Here is a 14,723-nt window from a genome sequence, read left to right as displayed (position 1 = left end):
ATTCACAAATCAGGAAGTCAGTTCTCTATCGAGTGAATCCTGAGAGAAACCAAACAGCGTTGATGTCTAGTATTCATGTCGTTCTTTCGCTCAATAAAATCAAAGTAGTGAGAATACTTCTACCCAGAGAAAGTCAACTTTTATGCCATTTCTCATCTCATTTCTCAGCTTAGTGTGAGCGCTCGACTGCTAATTACGAGGAAAATGAATCTGGTCATGGTGGTGGGATCTGGTTTTTAGATCAACCCGATATTTAGAGGCGGTGCTAGCAAAGTATCTGTGACGTTTCTGCAATGGAACTGCAATCAGTCTGACATGGAGCCCGGAGACAGATAACAGTGGGACGGTAGGACATTATAGTCCTATAACCGGGGGTCAAACCGTGGGGTCACAGGTTTGACCCCTACAAAAGTCAATATCAATGTTGAAGTGTCCCTTATCAAGATCGGTGGCTCCCTACCTGCTCCCTGACCTCTGACCCCTGCGGTTAAATGTGTGTCTCATCAGGAATAAATATAGCTTACCAAGAGATTGTGTTGCATTTTGGTCACACCTGATTCAAATCCTGTCATATCCGTTATCATGGTGGGACATTTCGAGATGTGCCAGTCTCTGTGCTGAGTGGATGTAGAAGTTTCCTGGCCTGGTGCTGGTGAGCGGAGGATTACACGTCTAAAAATAACAAAACAATAGCACAAATACACAAGTGCTGTATCATCTCTAATGCTCACTGGCTACGTTTACATGCAGACTACTAATCTGATATAAACCTGAGTGAGGCAACACTCTGACTGTAGGAAATGTCACGTAAAGGCCTTAAGTCTGATTATTGTAAGGTAAGTAAGGTCATTATCAGTGTTTGTGTTGGTGTTTGTTTACACACATGACAATATGGCAAGTGGTGGCGGCAAAAAAATGACCCAAAAGCCCCCAAAAAGGACAACAACATGTTTTTATCTGATATGTAATCTTATTGTCATGTCCTTGTATGAGTAAATTAACAAGTAGATCCATGTAAACCTGGATTCCTGGAGGAAATCATGTTACTTTGAACCGCGTAAATAATTTATCGATCCCCATAGGGAAACTCTCTTTTCTCTTGCTCTCCTCCAGACAGAGGTCAGAGGTCAGGATCAGATATAGAACAGGAACCCCGGAGCTGGAAGGGACTCCTCAGCGGGGCTGATGCCTGGCGACAAGAGGACATGAACCTGAGATTATTCTAACTTTAACCCTCTCCTTAACTGATACTGATATTGGATACTGATAATCCTGTGATTGTAACCTTAACTTCAACCCTAACCTTAACCTCACTGGAAACCTTATGCCTCCTCCTGATAGAGAGGAAAACAAGATGTGTCACTAGTTTTTGAAAATACTGTGTTTTTTTTGACATTGTGGCTTGGCAAGAAACTGAAAAAGGGAGCGGAAGGTGTGGCTGCTCAGACTCAGGCGGCTCCACATTACTCCAGACGCATAATTAAAGCAGGAGTTGGGTTGACAGCGTCTGTGGGAAACGGCTGATGTTTGACTGTCAGCGGTGACCTGGCAATGAGGCTCATGAGAACAAATTAAGAGTTCTGTTCCAGTTGAAATATGCACCGCATGAAGTGACACCTACTATTACATAATGATTGACAGCACAGCATTAGAGCAAATTATGTAACATTTTAACGCATGAAAAAGCTAACTCAAGTCCATGTTTGACAAAAACATTTTTCACTGACTGAAGTCTCTTTATATTTTAGAGATACTGGATGGATGATGAACTTCAGGTAATGATTTTTTTTTCTTCCAAAGGATAAATAGCATTTTGGAATAGAACTCTTTAATAATGGAACAATGTAATATATCCCTCAAAGTATATACAAAGTGAAATAAAGCCTACAGCATTAACCATTCAATAAAATATTCATATATGAACTGTTTAAACCTGTTCTAGGCAACTTCACACGTTGGTGGCTCCAAAAATTTTAACTTCAATACCCAGAAATGCACACAGCTCGCTCATGTTCACCAACCGGCCGGTCTGTGGTGCTTTATACCGAAGGAAACCAAGGAGACGAGAGAGGAGAAGATCTAACGTTGGTGAGTCCGGCTTTCTCTGGACACTGGAGTGCTGCTCACTGCTGTTTAGGAGACAGTTGGGATTTCACTCTTAAGTTTTGATTCATCACTTCCCGTGGACGGGGCAGTGTCCATACCCGACACCATGATCTAATTTGGGCTAATGGGGCGAATCTACAGAGTCTCAGTTAGCAGGGATAGGATGCTCTTCTCTACTGCAGCCTCACTGTGCGATTTAGGTTCATAACAACTCGTAATTTGAATCCCTAACCAGGAGGCATATCAGAATCAGCATCATTTTAAAGTATATTTGCACATACAAGGAATTTAGCTTAGTGGTCGCTTGTGTACTTTGCTAAAAGACAGAGAAGAATAAAAGACAGTAATAAACAATATAGAAGCAGTAGCAGAAAAAGATCGATTGAGACTCAAATACAGAATGTAAGTAATGCACTGTAAGTATTCGCACTGTTTCGAATATTGCACTATGATGGATAAATAAATAAATTCAGTGTAGGAATGCAGTGAACTCCAATTCGTCACAGTGTTGTACAGCTAAATTCATAACCATCTCAACCCCGAAAATTATTACAGATGAACTACTGGTGTGAAGCTTTGAATCTTTGCTTTTACCTCCAGGCCTCTCAGTCCTCTGACCACACGTCCGCATGCCCTCACCTCCACCCGGCCCTCTCCAGCTCCCTGTATGGCCGGCCCTGTCACAGCCGAGGTGCGGTGGCGCTGAGGGTGCTGATGGGGTCTGCCAAACCCATCTACATGCCGGTCTAAAATTAGCCCCGGTAGTTTCCTGTGCCCCATAATCCCGGGCATTAAAAGTCGCGAAAGGCCAGGCCGCGGACAGGAAGAGCGGACATGAGACCCCCGGCGTGCCGCGCATTCCCCTCCCCGAGCTGTCGGTCACAGTCCTGCCGTGACATCACAGCGGCAGATTCTAAGTATAACCCCTTCCCCCGGCGCGGCTATAGTTGGCTTTAGGTTTTGACGGATGATATGGGGCGGCTGGAGAGGCCGGTCCCTTCGCCCGCAGGTTCACATGGTTTCATCCCCTACAGCGGCCAGTGTGTCCGAATCTGTCAAAGAGTCCCAGAGCAGGACGCTGAACTTCTACACTGCAGAAAATCTCCATCTTAATTATTGAGTCCTAAAAATGTAATTTTCTTAAAGTAAGTGAAAAACTCTGCCAGTGGGGTTAGATAATTTCACTTGTTTCTAATGCAAATCAACTTGTTTCAAGATTTTTTTTTAGAATTAAGTATCATTTTCTTGATTGCAGTGCAGTGATCTGCCTTATTCTGACTTGTTTCAAGATATTGACTCTCATTTCTAGGAAATTCCTGAAACAAGTGAAACTGCATTTTTCAAACTGTTCATGTCAAAGGTCACCAGATGCAGTAACCCAGATACTACAGTATTTACAAAGCAAACAACATGGCGCAGTGCAGTAGCAGTAGACTGATTATTAAATGAATCCATGTAAATCCCATTATAATCAATTGACGCCCCATGTATAGAGAAATTGCACTACTCCGAACCATGTAAACATTGTAATAGAAATATTGCCTTAAGCTGATTTCTCCCAGTAATCGGAGTATCAGTGTGCATGTAAACAGAATTCCCAATTTTTACTGCATACGTGCTGAACTGCTGCTGCACATTGGCTCCATATCCAAGAGGAATTATTTGGGGAAAAACGTTTTGGTCTTTTCAGCTGTCAGAAGTGATAAGGAATGGTCTAGCAACGTGTTGGTTGAGAGGCATTAGATTTCCTCTTCAAATACTACTGCTTATATAATCAGATTCTACTGTGGGCGGTGCAGTGGGTCAGCGGTTGGCGCTGCTGCCTCACACCGAGTAGAACCCAGATTCTATTCCTTTCTGTGTGCAGCTCGCATGTTCGCCTCCTGCTGCAAGTCAGGTGGATTGGAGACCAAATTTCCCATAGGTGTGTGATTGTCTGTCTATCTGTGCCTCCCTGCACTTCCACCCAATGCATGCTGGGATAGGCTCCTGCCCCCCACCATGACACTGAAAAGGATTTTAAGTAGTAAGTAGAGAAAATGAATGAATGAAAAAAGGGAGATTTGTGTGCAATATTGATGCAGGATAAACACATGAATGGGACTTGTACAGTGACTACCACTGTATACAGTAGTAAAAGAGGATATATGCTTTAATGGAGATTTCTACCATGGCTGCTGCTGTCTGTTTCCTATTTCTTTGCATCTCCCTTAGGGGCCTGATCTGTACGACTCCATGAACCAGAACAAACATCCGTCTTTAATGTGCGTGGTTGCTCTTACAGTTGGTTTTTGAATTGGTTTGTGAAATGATTACCCAGGAAACGGAAACATTCACCTGCACTGGATAAAGGGGGGGGAGGAGGGCAGCATGCTGGCACCTACTCAAACGCAGGAGACTTCTTTATAAATCATTTGCGTCAGGGCATGAGTGTGCAGGTTCAGCCCTTTGTTACAGGGCCAATGATTCACTCACTTTGTTCAACTGCATATCAGATTGTAGCTGCTAAGTTTCCATTCAGTATCTTTAAACTTTGCACTCAGAGGAGGTGAAGATATGTCAGAGAACATAACGTATTTGTATTTGTATTCATATGTATAATCCACTGTCTATCGTATGTTTTACACTGTCCTCTGCAAAAAATCTCCATCTTAACAAGTCATTTAGTTTATTATTGAGTCCTAAAATTCTAATTTTCTTAAAACAAGTGAAGAAGTCTGCCAGTGGCGTTGGATAATTTCACTTGTTTCCAATGCAAATCAAGAATTTTGTAGAATCAAGTGTCATTTTCTTGATAGTAGTGCAGTGATCTGCCTTATTCTGACTTGTTTCAACATACTGACACTCAGTTCTAGAAAATTCCTGAAGCAAGTGAAGCTGCACTGGAAACAAGCGGAGTTATCTCTCCTCGCTGGCAGAATTTTTCTCTTGGTTTAAGAAAAATACGAGGCTGAATATGAGGCTGAATGACTTGTTAAGATGGATGTTTTCACAGTGTGAGGTCCTGTTGACTCTGTATCACGTGTCAGCGCGTATTGTGAAACTCAGGAAGCTGTTAATGTGTCGCCAACACTGTTCCTTCATTGCACCTGACGATTAAAGCGATTCTGACTCTTAACAGTAGGTAATCACCGCGAGGCTGCTGTTCGTCTTACACGGTGAGTCACGCGCTTCGGTCCGAGGCCACGGCGAGCACATACATGCCGCACACATCAAGGGCTTAGCAGACAAAAAGACCTGCATGTGAGTCAACCTTTCAAAGTCCCACATTATAATCATCTGACGCCCCGTGTCTATTAACTTTGATCTATGAAAATCAATGCCTCACTCCCTGAGAATTAACACGTTCAGTCACACACACACACACACTGCTGTTGGTGTTAATCAGCATGTGTGGGAATGTCTGTGCAGAGCAGGTCGAGGCCGTCCTGAGCTGTGAAGCGAGTTGCTGCTTGCGTGAGAACATGACCCCCCCCCTCTTCCCCGCCCCGTCCTTCTGCCTCGCTGTGAGACTCATCTTCCGGGCCTCCAGGTCTTAGCAGGTACACGCCGCCGCGTTCGGCATCAAGTAACATATCTGGGTGCTTTGACGGCCGGCTTTGAGCTCCAGAGGACCCGCCTTCAGGAAGCGCCCGAGGGAGCGTTTGCGTGAACCCAAAACCCTCACCGTGGGGCGACACCTGGAAAAACCAGTCGGGCTGTTTACAGCGCGGCCGCAATCACTTTTGCTCTACCTGTTTAGTAACATTCTGCCGTTCGTAAATGATTGCCGCTCCCCGCCGGAGAACACCGTGTGCTCTGCGCTTTGTTATACAACCGTCGCGTGACACGACTTTCTAATTTTGCACTGGAAAGTAAGGTGGGAGATGTGTCGAGTGCCGTGGTTAACGAATAGCGAGATGAACCCATGATTCACGACGGCCGCTGACTGTTTTTGTTGTCGTGACTCTGCCTGCTGGTTAACACTCAACTGTACCGCAGGCGAAGAGACACTTACATAAACGTGTTACTGCGGACACACAGTCAAAACACCGACAGGCGTGTGAATGGAAGAAGAGGCATGGGAAGCAGAAAGTGTAGACAAAATAGCAATTTATTAATAACTTATCTTTTCTTTACATTCGTAAGAGAGGAGTGTGGAGGGGGTGGCAGAGGTTCGCCGAGATGGCTGCCTCTAGAAACAGGCCTTCTCTCTGGAGGGGGGGGACACGACCCTCCCAAGTTCTGGATTCTTTTCTCTCAACTTGACAAATAAAAACTGCATTTCACAGAGTTTTCCCTGAAGAGGCGAGGCGAGCAAAGCCTCCTGCTTAGTCCACATCTCAGAGACTTTTAACCCTTGTACACAGATGGGCGTTTCTCACATTGACCTCCAGAGTTTCCCCACAAGACCAGACACTCACTTTCCACAAAGCTACTTCCATCAGACTCAAACCTGCTTCAGCTTGAGATATCTTAACATTTATGCGGTGCCAAATTAAAAAATTGTTCCAGCACTCACTGAAAGCCGGTCCCATTAGAGACGGCTTCAGGTTTGGCTGATGTCTTTTTGTGATATAAAGAATATAATCTCCAGGATGCGGTAGAGTTGTGGAAAGCGGTGACAGCAGAGCGAGGGGAATCGCTCTGAAGGTTAATGCGATGAAACCTTCTGTGCACAAAACTAAGGCATACAACCAAGGTGACTTTGATTTGTGTGAGGGTGGGTGCAAAAACAAGGCCTATTGGCTGAATTCACACATAAAGCGATTATCAAATATATTACACATATACACATTTTTGCACGATTCTTGGAAAGCCTACTTGATTTTTGGCATAATCAACTTAAACATACTGATCAATATGCAGTTTGTTTGCTTACATAAAAGTAGAAGATGAAACAAAGAGAATCTTCAGTACCCACTTGTTGCAAAGGGTATATACTAGAGCAAGGCTTTACTGTATTGTCTCTTATATTAAGATATATACACAATGTATAAATGTTTCAAAAGACTCCACACATGTAAAATTGAGTCCAGTATACTGTGCCATCTAAACCTGGGGTGCTTCAACCCCACACAGGCAAGTCTTCACAGAAGACGAAGGAGATAACGCACCCCAAAAAGTCCCGGGGGTGCGAGCGCTAGACGCCCGCAGCCCCCAAAACAAAACATAAAAAAGGATTTTATATTGATTTCTATATTTGTCCAGTTCTGAACAATCATGTCTCTTTGGCACACCAGCCTAGGAACTTTGAAGAATAACGTACAACTGTCCATCAAATCACTTCGCGTTTCCTCGGACGCACTGACAAAAAGAGATAAAAGACCTCAGGAGTCCGACAGCGATATAGGGTTGGAGAAAGTATCTGTGCTCTCTCTAAATGACTCTCTTCCCCTTTTCTCTTTCTCTGTCTCTCATTTAGTCTGCAGCAGCTGCGTCTTGTTGTTGGCCAGACAGCGTTGGCCCTCCAGCGACTTCGCTCGGCAGCTGTCGCCTCAAGCCAGCTGTATCAATAACGTCAGGAGCCCGGTCACACGGCAGGCGACGGAAAAAAGAGAAACTTTTTGCAGCTTTTCCACCGGAGGCCCACGCGCCTCCGCTGCCAGTAAGGGGGGGGTGTGCGGCGGGCGCGCCCTCACGTGGACTCCAGGGGGTCCAGCTGGAAGACGTTGTGGTTGGTCGGGGTGGTGAAGTAGAGCGGCTGGGTGGGCGCCGCCATGCGGTTGTCGCACGGGCTCTTCAGGCCCAGCGTGCGCTCAAAGTCCAGGAGCTGGCCCATGAAGTTGAAGTTGGGCGAGATGTTGGACTTCTTCATCTTGACGATGTCGTAGGCGTCGTTCATGGACAGGTTGAGCTTCTGCATCAGGTACGCCACCGTCACCGTCACCGAGCGGCTGATGCCGGCCAGGCAGTGCACCAGGACGCCGCACTTCTGGCCTCGCGCCTCGTCTGGTAGAGAGGGAAGAAGACGGAAATATTACAGACCTCCGCCGGAATCACACAACCGATTCAGAGCCAAAACAAGATATAAAACGGTCCATTTGAACACTGAACCCATCTTCGTCTGCAGTTTTAATTTATAACCCGCTTGGGAGGCGTTTATTCAATCATGCATATGTGGTAGTGCTTCTACAAGCGTGGTAAAAGGCAACGTTTTTCTATATAGACAGAACAAAGCCTGTGATAAATGTCTGTCACATTCAAGTGAAGCTGTGGTGGAAGCTGGAGCTGGAGCAGGTCCAGGAGGGAGAGGAGCGGAAGTTATTATCCTGACTATCTCCCAGGCGTGTCAGTCAACAAACAGGGGCTGCGGCGGTAGCACATAAACAGAGCCGACATTCTTTCGTTTTGGCCTAGAGTAGCCGGCTGGGAAATTGACTATTACGGTCTATTAAACCATTCTTCCGCTCGCCAGGGTTTCTCTGACAATGGTGCCATTTGGGCGTGTAAACGTAGGAGTCATGAGGGCACCCTGTCAAGGCGAACAGGATGTCAACAGGGCCTGTAAATGGCTCTCTTTGTAATGTGGAGAGAGGGGGGGGGGGCACTGCCATGTCCTAGATTACTTTCAATGCCACTTCCTTCCTGTTGCGCTCAAATTACCGCCCTCCCTTTGCTCACTCTCCCCCTTCTCCTGTTTCAACGTGGCCCTTTGTGTCGCAATTACACAAGCCCCGGGACAACAGATAGGCCAGGATGTCTTCTATTGAAGTCAAATCATTTGTACACTGGGCATTTTAGCCAGCACTCCATTAGAGGCAGAATTGTATTCCTCTGCCTTAACACAATGGCCTTAATCTGCGTACTGTGTGCGTCCCGGCTTGATTGACTGATAAGACAGCGGCCAGGGACACCTCCTCTAATCTCAACTGCACAATAAGAACCTAAGAACTTCCTGGTCGTGATAAGGCCTATCACGTTAATAAGCTTATGCTCCTGACAAGGCCTCCGCTCACAATGCCTGCATACATTCATAATAATCTTGATTATTATGAATGCAGTGGAAAAGTAAGGACTAAGTGAATAAAAGCACATAAACAAATGCAGGAACTGAACAAAGCAAAAGGCCTGGGGTTAATAATTCTGCAGCAAGAGGAGTTCAGTGGGTTTTCAGTTCAGCAGGATTGCTTACCAATGAAGCTGATGGCCTCGGGGAAGAACTGGGAGAGATTCTGGCTCCAGTGATCCGAGATGGGGATCTGCTTGTACTTAAACTCCCCTGCGTTTTCAAAGAGGTTGGGCAGGTTGGGCGTCACGTTGAGGATGTACTTGATGCCGTACTCCTCCAGGATGTCCAGGTTGGTGGAGTCCTTGGCGCAGCCCAGGTACAGGTGCGGCAGGATCTCCACCGGGAAGGAGGGCTGCGGGTTGGACAGCGGGCTGCCGTCCGAGTCCGTGGCGCTGCTCGGGTCGATGTCAGACTCGATGTCCGAGGAGTCGGAGCTGATCCGCAGCCCGCCGAGGCCCAGCACCTGGGCGGTGGGGGAGCTGCTGTTGGACGAGCCGTCCAGGTTGGTTTCGCACAGCCCCGGGTACTCGGCTTGAAATTTGCTGAACCCACCTGTAAAATATAAATGAATGCATTAGTCATATGAATTCATATCACATAGGCTATTCATAACAGCCTACGGTACACTGCAAACGTGGGCATCTTAATGCGTAATTTAGACGCATTCAGTTATGAAATGTTATTTTTCTGCAATATTTCTGCCAGTATCCTAGGATGAGATAATTCCACATGTTTCCGATGCAGTTATCATTTTTCTGTCACTATGTTGAAACAAGGCAGAATAAAGAAGATCCACCAATAAAATGACTGATTCAAAACATTTTTGAAAGATTTTTTTTTGCGTTGGAAACAAGTGAAATTACCTCAACCCATTGACATTTTCACAAAATAATGTAAAACACTCAGTACTAGATGAACAGCCCTCCACTTGCCCCTTAAAGCCCCTCCACCTCTTTGCGCAAAACCCATCTGCGGGTTGTGAATGAACATCGGGGCCCTGAAATGTGAATGAACCGCACTCACCCTCCAGATAATAGGCCTTGTAGCCCTCGTCCTTCATCCTCCTCAGCAGTAAGCCCAACACGGAGCCCCCGTCCACGTTCTCGTTCCACTCCCGGCTGTACTCGTCGTACAGCACGATGGTGTCCGTCTTGCACCGCCGCGCAAACCTCTCCCGGTCCTCGCCGTCGGACAGCAGCGACCTGACGGGCAGGTTGCCCTTCTTGAGGCGGCGGAGCATCAGGCTCGGTATGGCCACGTTGATGGCCGTGTCGACGTGCGAGGACTCGTAGAGCTCCTGGGCCCGGCAGTCCATCACCAGCAGGCCGTCCCTGCGCGTCTCCAGCTGCTCCCGGAGCCAGCCTACCGTCTTGCTGATCGCCATTACCGTGTCGAGCTGGGCGACGGGCTTGAGCTTGTCGAGCATTTATAAGCAGGAGAGAAAAAAATAGATGAAATAAGAGAGAGCTGGACACTTCCCGGCTGCAGGCGCAGGGAGAGAGGCAAAAAAAAATTTCTGGGGATTCTTGCTCAGTCCGGTCCGCGGTGGCTTCAGCTCGGAAGGGCCCTCAGCAACACAAGCAACCCGATACTGACTGGAGCAAATTCGGTGTTTAAAAAACGAAAAAAGAAAAGACAAGATATAAATTCAGACGAAATTGTTCTGGCTCCTGTGTCCTTTACTGTCCGTAAGCGTCTGGGTGAGACGGATGAATAAAAACGCGGGTCTCTTTCACAGATTTCCCGACTGCGGGTTGTCTACACAAGCGCTCATTCATGCATCTGGCCGGAGAAAGCCCATGTTATTTATCAATGAGTCACACCGGCCTGCGACGCGCCTGACGCTTTCCACGCTCTTATATAACTCCACGGGTCGCAGCGCAAATATTTCTCCACCTTTATCTTCGTTTTTAGAAATCCACAGGACGGGGTTCTGTAGTGCAGCGGTGGATGTGAACCATGCGGTGTATGTCCTCCTCTTTCTGCCTCCGGCTGCCGTCTGTTCACTCTCCGTCTTCGTTGTGAATAGACTCTCTTCTGGCTCGGGCTGGATGAGCTCTCTGCGGCGCCAGGCTGCTGAATGGTTACAAACGGGAGGCGTTTCATTGGATACATTATGTCAGCCGGCCAATCAGAGCGGCCCCAGCGGCGGTCGCCTTGGAAACGGGGGCCGGATGGAACGGCCCGTGTTGATGAATTGTTAATGAGTTTGTCATTCACAAAAACGGAGAGGAATTTCCGCTCCGGATCAAGTGAGTGCAAACAAACAGAAGAACTGCAGGGAGAAGGAAGGAAGGAAGGAAGGAGAGAAGGAAGGGAGGAAGGGAGAGTGGCCATACCTCGGACTGAGAAAGAAAGAAAGAGAGAGAGAGGAAGGTGGGGGATCATGGGTGTAAAAATAAGTAGCCTATGCCTTAGTTTAATGTTGCAGGCCTATAATAATACACTTCACATTACATTTAAGACCTTTTGGTAACACTTTAAAGTGCAATGTGATGCGTTACAAACTGATTATAAAGACATATGAAGCACAGATAAACTGCTTTTCATTAGACAAACATCAGAAGATGAAATACAATTACACACTTCATCATACAGTATTCAACTCCATACACTTTTTTTTAACATTGTGTGTATTATTTCATGCTCTGATCACAATGATTATCATGCAGTCACAATGTTCTTATAATGCACTTATGATGCCTTATGAGCAACACCTCAAGTAAAGTCTTACCAACATTTTCATAACAATTACAATCAATTATGAGACCAATCTTGCAATTGAAATAAACATGAAAATGAAAACGAGTATGAGAACATACTGTAGGTCTGTGTGGCTGATTTCACAACAAAGAAGGAAACCACAACATTTTAAGACCTCTAAACGGAATTTAAATTCTTTATTAAACTGTATTCAGGACCTTTTAAGGCCTTGAGACTAAATTACATAATTCAAGGCGTTTTAGGACTTTTTCTCGTTTTAAGACGTGCAGACATCCTGTTATTGATCCCTGAGGGGAAATTCTCTCTTCTCTTGCCTCCATCCACAGTGAGGTCAGAGGTCATGTCAGCTATGAACAGCTGGTAGGGATTCAGTGTCTTGGCAAGGACACTTCAGGACCTCTCTAAGCTAAGTGAGTCCAAATTTGATCTTGTAGTTTTTATTATTGTGATGGACAGTAAAGATCAAGCTTTACTTTACCACATACCTCAGTTTTCCGTGCACTGGCACCCTTAGGGCTGTTTTACGCACTGGTGCGCCTTTACGCACGAGAATTACGCATTTTGGAACTCAACAAAAAGCAAAATTCTTGGTCACTTTTTAAGTTAAACAATATCTGCAGATGAAATGAATCGAAAAGAAATGGTTAATAATAGTTCTATAATCCTAGAATAGATTTTAAAAGGATACTACACAAATATCATACAGCAAAACCATAGTGAAGAAAGAAATAATAAATACCATAACGTATGATAAGGTCACTATACCACAGACACATTATTAAGTCCCTACAGAAATATAATGCTACAGTGCATTTCTACTTTAGACAATGCATGGAACATTTCTCATCATGCTCTGTCTTTATAAACCTGTAAAGTAATGAACCTCTGATGCTTCTGCTCACACAGCTCGGTAGGCTGACTGAATATGATTAAATAATTCTGCTCTATGGCTTTGTGAGCAGAGAACAGCGCCGCAGCTATTTCTGTCTCCGTAGCCTTCAGTGGACTGGAGGGCCTCGGTTTGTGTGGGTGGCGTTATATCAACACAATCTCTCTGCCTCTGTCTGTTTCTCTCTTCCACACAAACAGCGACAGAAATCACTGTAATATTCCTATAATATTCCTGTAGGGACTTATAGTGAGCTTATAATCACCTTATATCCTACTTTATGGTGTTTGTTTTTATCTCCTATGGTATTCCAATATGATATTGTTTATAGTTTAACTGTGAGTCTATAGAATCCTTACAACATTTATTATAGGATAGACTATAGTTATTGTTTATACAGACATACACACGCACACCAGCTAAAAAAGAAATCCACTATACTCTTCCTATATGTGATATGATATAGTATCCCTCTAAAATGTATTATAGGATTGTTATAGTTCTTTTTCGAACGGACACACACAGAAAGAGAGAAAGAGAGAGAGAGAGAGAGAGAGAGAGAGAGAGAGAGAGAGAGAGAGAGAGAGAGAGAGAGAGAGAGAGAGAGAGAGAGAGAGAGAGAGAGAGAAAGAAACACAAACATCGTCACGGGTGTGATTTTCCCTATCGGAAGCGGCGGGGTCGTTTCAGATCATTCAGTCCGGATCTGCGGGATCGCCGGTCCTTCACAGCCTTTTCACGCGGACAGAAGCGAAACCCGGGTCCATCCAGACTCATCAGCGGCGCTGATTGCTTCCCATAGAGCCGTTAATGGTCTCCCGGCCCATCCAAATGCATTTGCGCAATAAACAAAAGGAGCATTTCCACCGGTTGTGTTTTTAACCCCATCTGCGCCTTGCGGCCGTCTGTAGACGCACACAATGGCTTAATTGATGACCTGTTGATTTAATATCAGGCTTCAGCCTCACACGGTCTCATTAGATTCAGACTGTAATGACAACTAATCACCTTCATCACATTAGATCAGGTGACACTGCAGTGATCCCCGTGGGGAAACTGGGTAGATCTATCTATACAGTATAGATCCCAGGTGTTACTAAGCGTATTCTTGAAATAATATGAGTACCACAAATTCACACAAGCAAGTCTACAATGCAAATAGTTACAGTAGTTTTCAAATACAACCATTTCTTCTTTTAGTTGGATACCTTAAAGTCCCTATAGGAATATTATAGTGATAGGAGATACCATAAAAAATACCATAAAGTACACTAAGGTCCCTAGAAACTCACTATTGAGTGCTACAGACACACTTCATGTCACTATAGGATTATTATATGGATTTTTGTTATGTTTTAAACTTGGCAAGTCGAAAATGTGAAAAAAAAAAGTTCACATGTGGAAAAGAAACACTTCATCTAGAAAATGAAACTCCTAATGTAAAAACTGTCACATAACATCAGAAAACAACGTGGGTTTTTGCATAGTTATAATCATAAAGACTAGACATTACAACTGAAGAGGCAGCAAAAATCCCTGTTTATTTCATATCTGAGATGTTAGATGTGTAGTTTGAATTGGCTCGACTCTGCTGCCTGTACATATTCTGTACCTTCCAGACCAGCAGTGAACCGTGTCCCCTAATACTGACATCACAGTTTAATGTCATATCATATTCCTCTCAACAACATCCCATACTCTCGAGATGACAGTGCGGATTTTCCTGTAAAGTCGGCGTGATTGTTTGGGTCCAGATACAGAGCTGTTTTGACAGCGGCCTTATCTCCCTCCTGCCTCCTGTCTGTCTCACACCTTGGGCTCCAGCCGCCCCGAAACAAGATAGCATCAGTGTGGAGGAGTGGGCCGAAGCCTCGTTTCAATCACTGACAACACACTCCGACACACACTTTACAGTTTGGGGGCGTTTAGCAGACGCGCTTTTACTCTTTCACCAACACACAGGATCTGATGGAACGATCCCTTGTGCCTTAAAGAGCTTCTAATCCTAAAAGA

General features: G+C 45.2%; 2 protein-coding genes across 2 annotated transcripts in view; both read right to left on the bottom strand.

The window, feature by feature from the left end:
• LOC139931898 (solute carrier family 23 member 1) overlaps positions 1-2,886 on the bottom strand; it is a 123,225-nt gene extending 120,339 nt beyond the window's left edge. The window contains exon 1 of the mRNA XM_078283033.1: positions 2,701-2,886. Coding sequence (XP_078139159.1) covers positions 2,701-2,886 — 186 coding nt within the window. The remainder of the gene's footprint in view (positions 1-2,700) is intronic.
• Positions 2,887-6,181: 3,295 nt separating this feature from the next.
• dusp6 (dual specificity phosphatase 6) lies at positions 6,182-11,167 on the bottom strand. The gene is made up of 3 exons (XM_071925524.2): positions 10,121-11,167; positions 9,221-9,649; positions 6,182-8,037 (listed from the first exon to the last, which is right to left on the bottom strand). Exons 1-3 carry the CDS (start codon positions 10,521-10,523, stop codon positions 7,724-7,726), a joined length of 1,146 nt encoding a protein of 381 aa, XP_071781625.1. The 5' UTR covers positions 10,524-11,167; the 3' UTR covers positions 6,182-7,723.
• Between the last annotated feature and the right edge of the window lie 3,556 nt (positions 11,168-14,723).

The sequence above is a fragment of the Centroberyx gerrardi genome, chromosome 4 (genome assembly GCF_048128805.1).
Source record: "Centroberyx gerrardi isolate f3 chromosome 4, fCenGer3.hap1.cur.20231027, whole genome shotgun sequence".
Lineage (NCBI taxonomy): Eukaryota > Metazoa > Chordata > Actinopteri > Beryciformes > Berycidae > Centroberyx > Centroberyx gerrardi.
The sequence above is the reverse complement of the archived record's forward strand: the minus strand, read 5'-3'. Positions and strand labels throughout refer to the sequence as shown.

Coding starts and splice junctions, on each gene's coding strand:
- dusp6 (XM_071925524.2), bottom strand. CDS start 10,523: ATGCTCGACAAGCTCAAGCCCGTCGCCCAGCTCGACACGGTAATGGCG. Junction 9,650..10,120: donor CAAGGCCTATTATCTGGAGG/GTGAGTGCGGTT, acceptor TATATTTTACAG/GTGGGTTCAGCAAATTTCAA. Junction 8,038..9,220: donor CGAGGCCATCAGCTTCATTG/GTAAGCAATCCT, acceptor CCTCTCTACCAG/ACGAGGCGCGAGGCCAGAAG.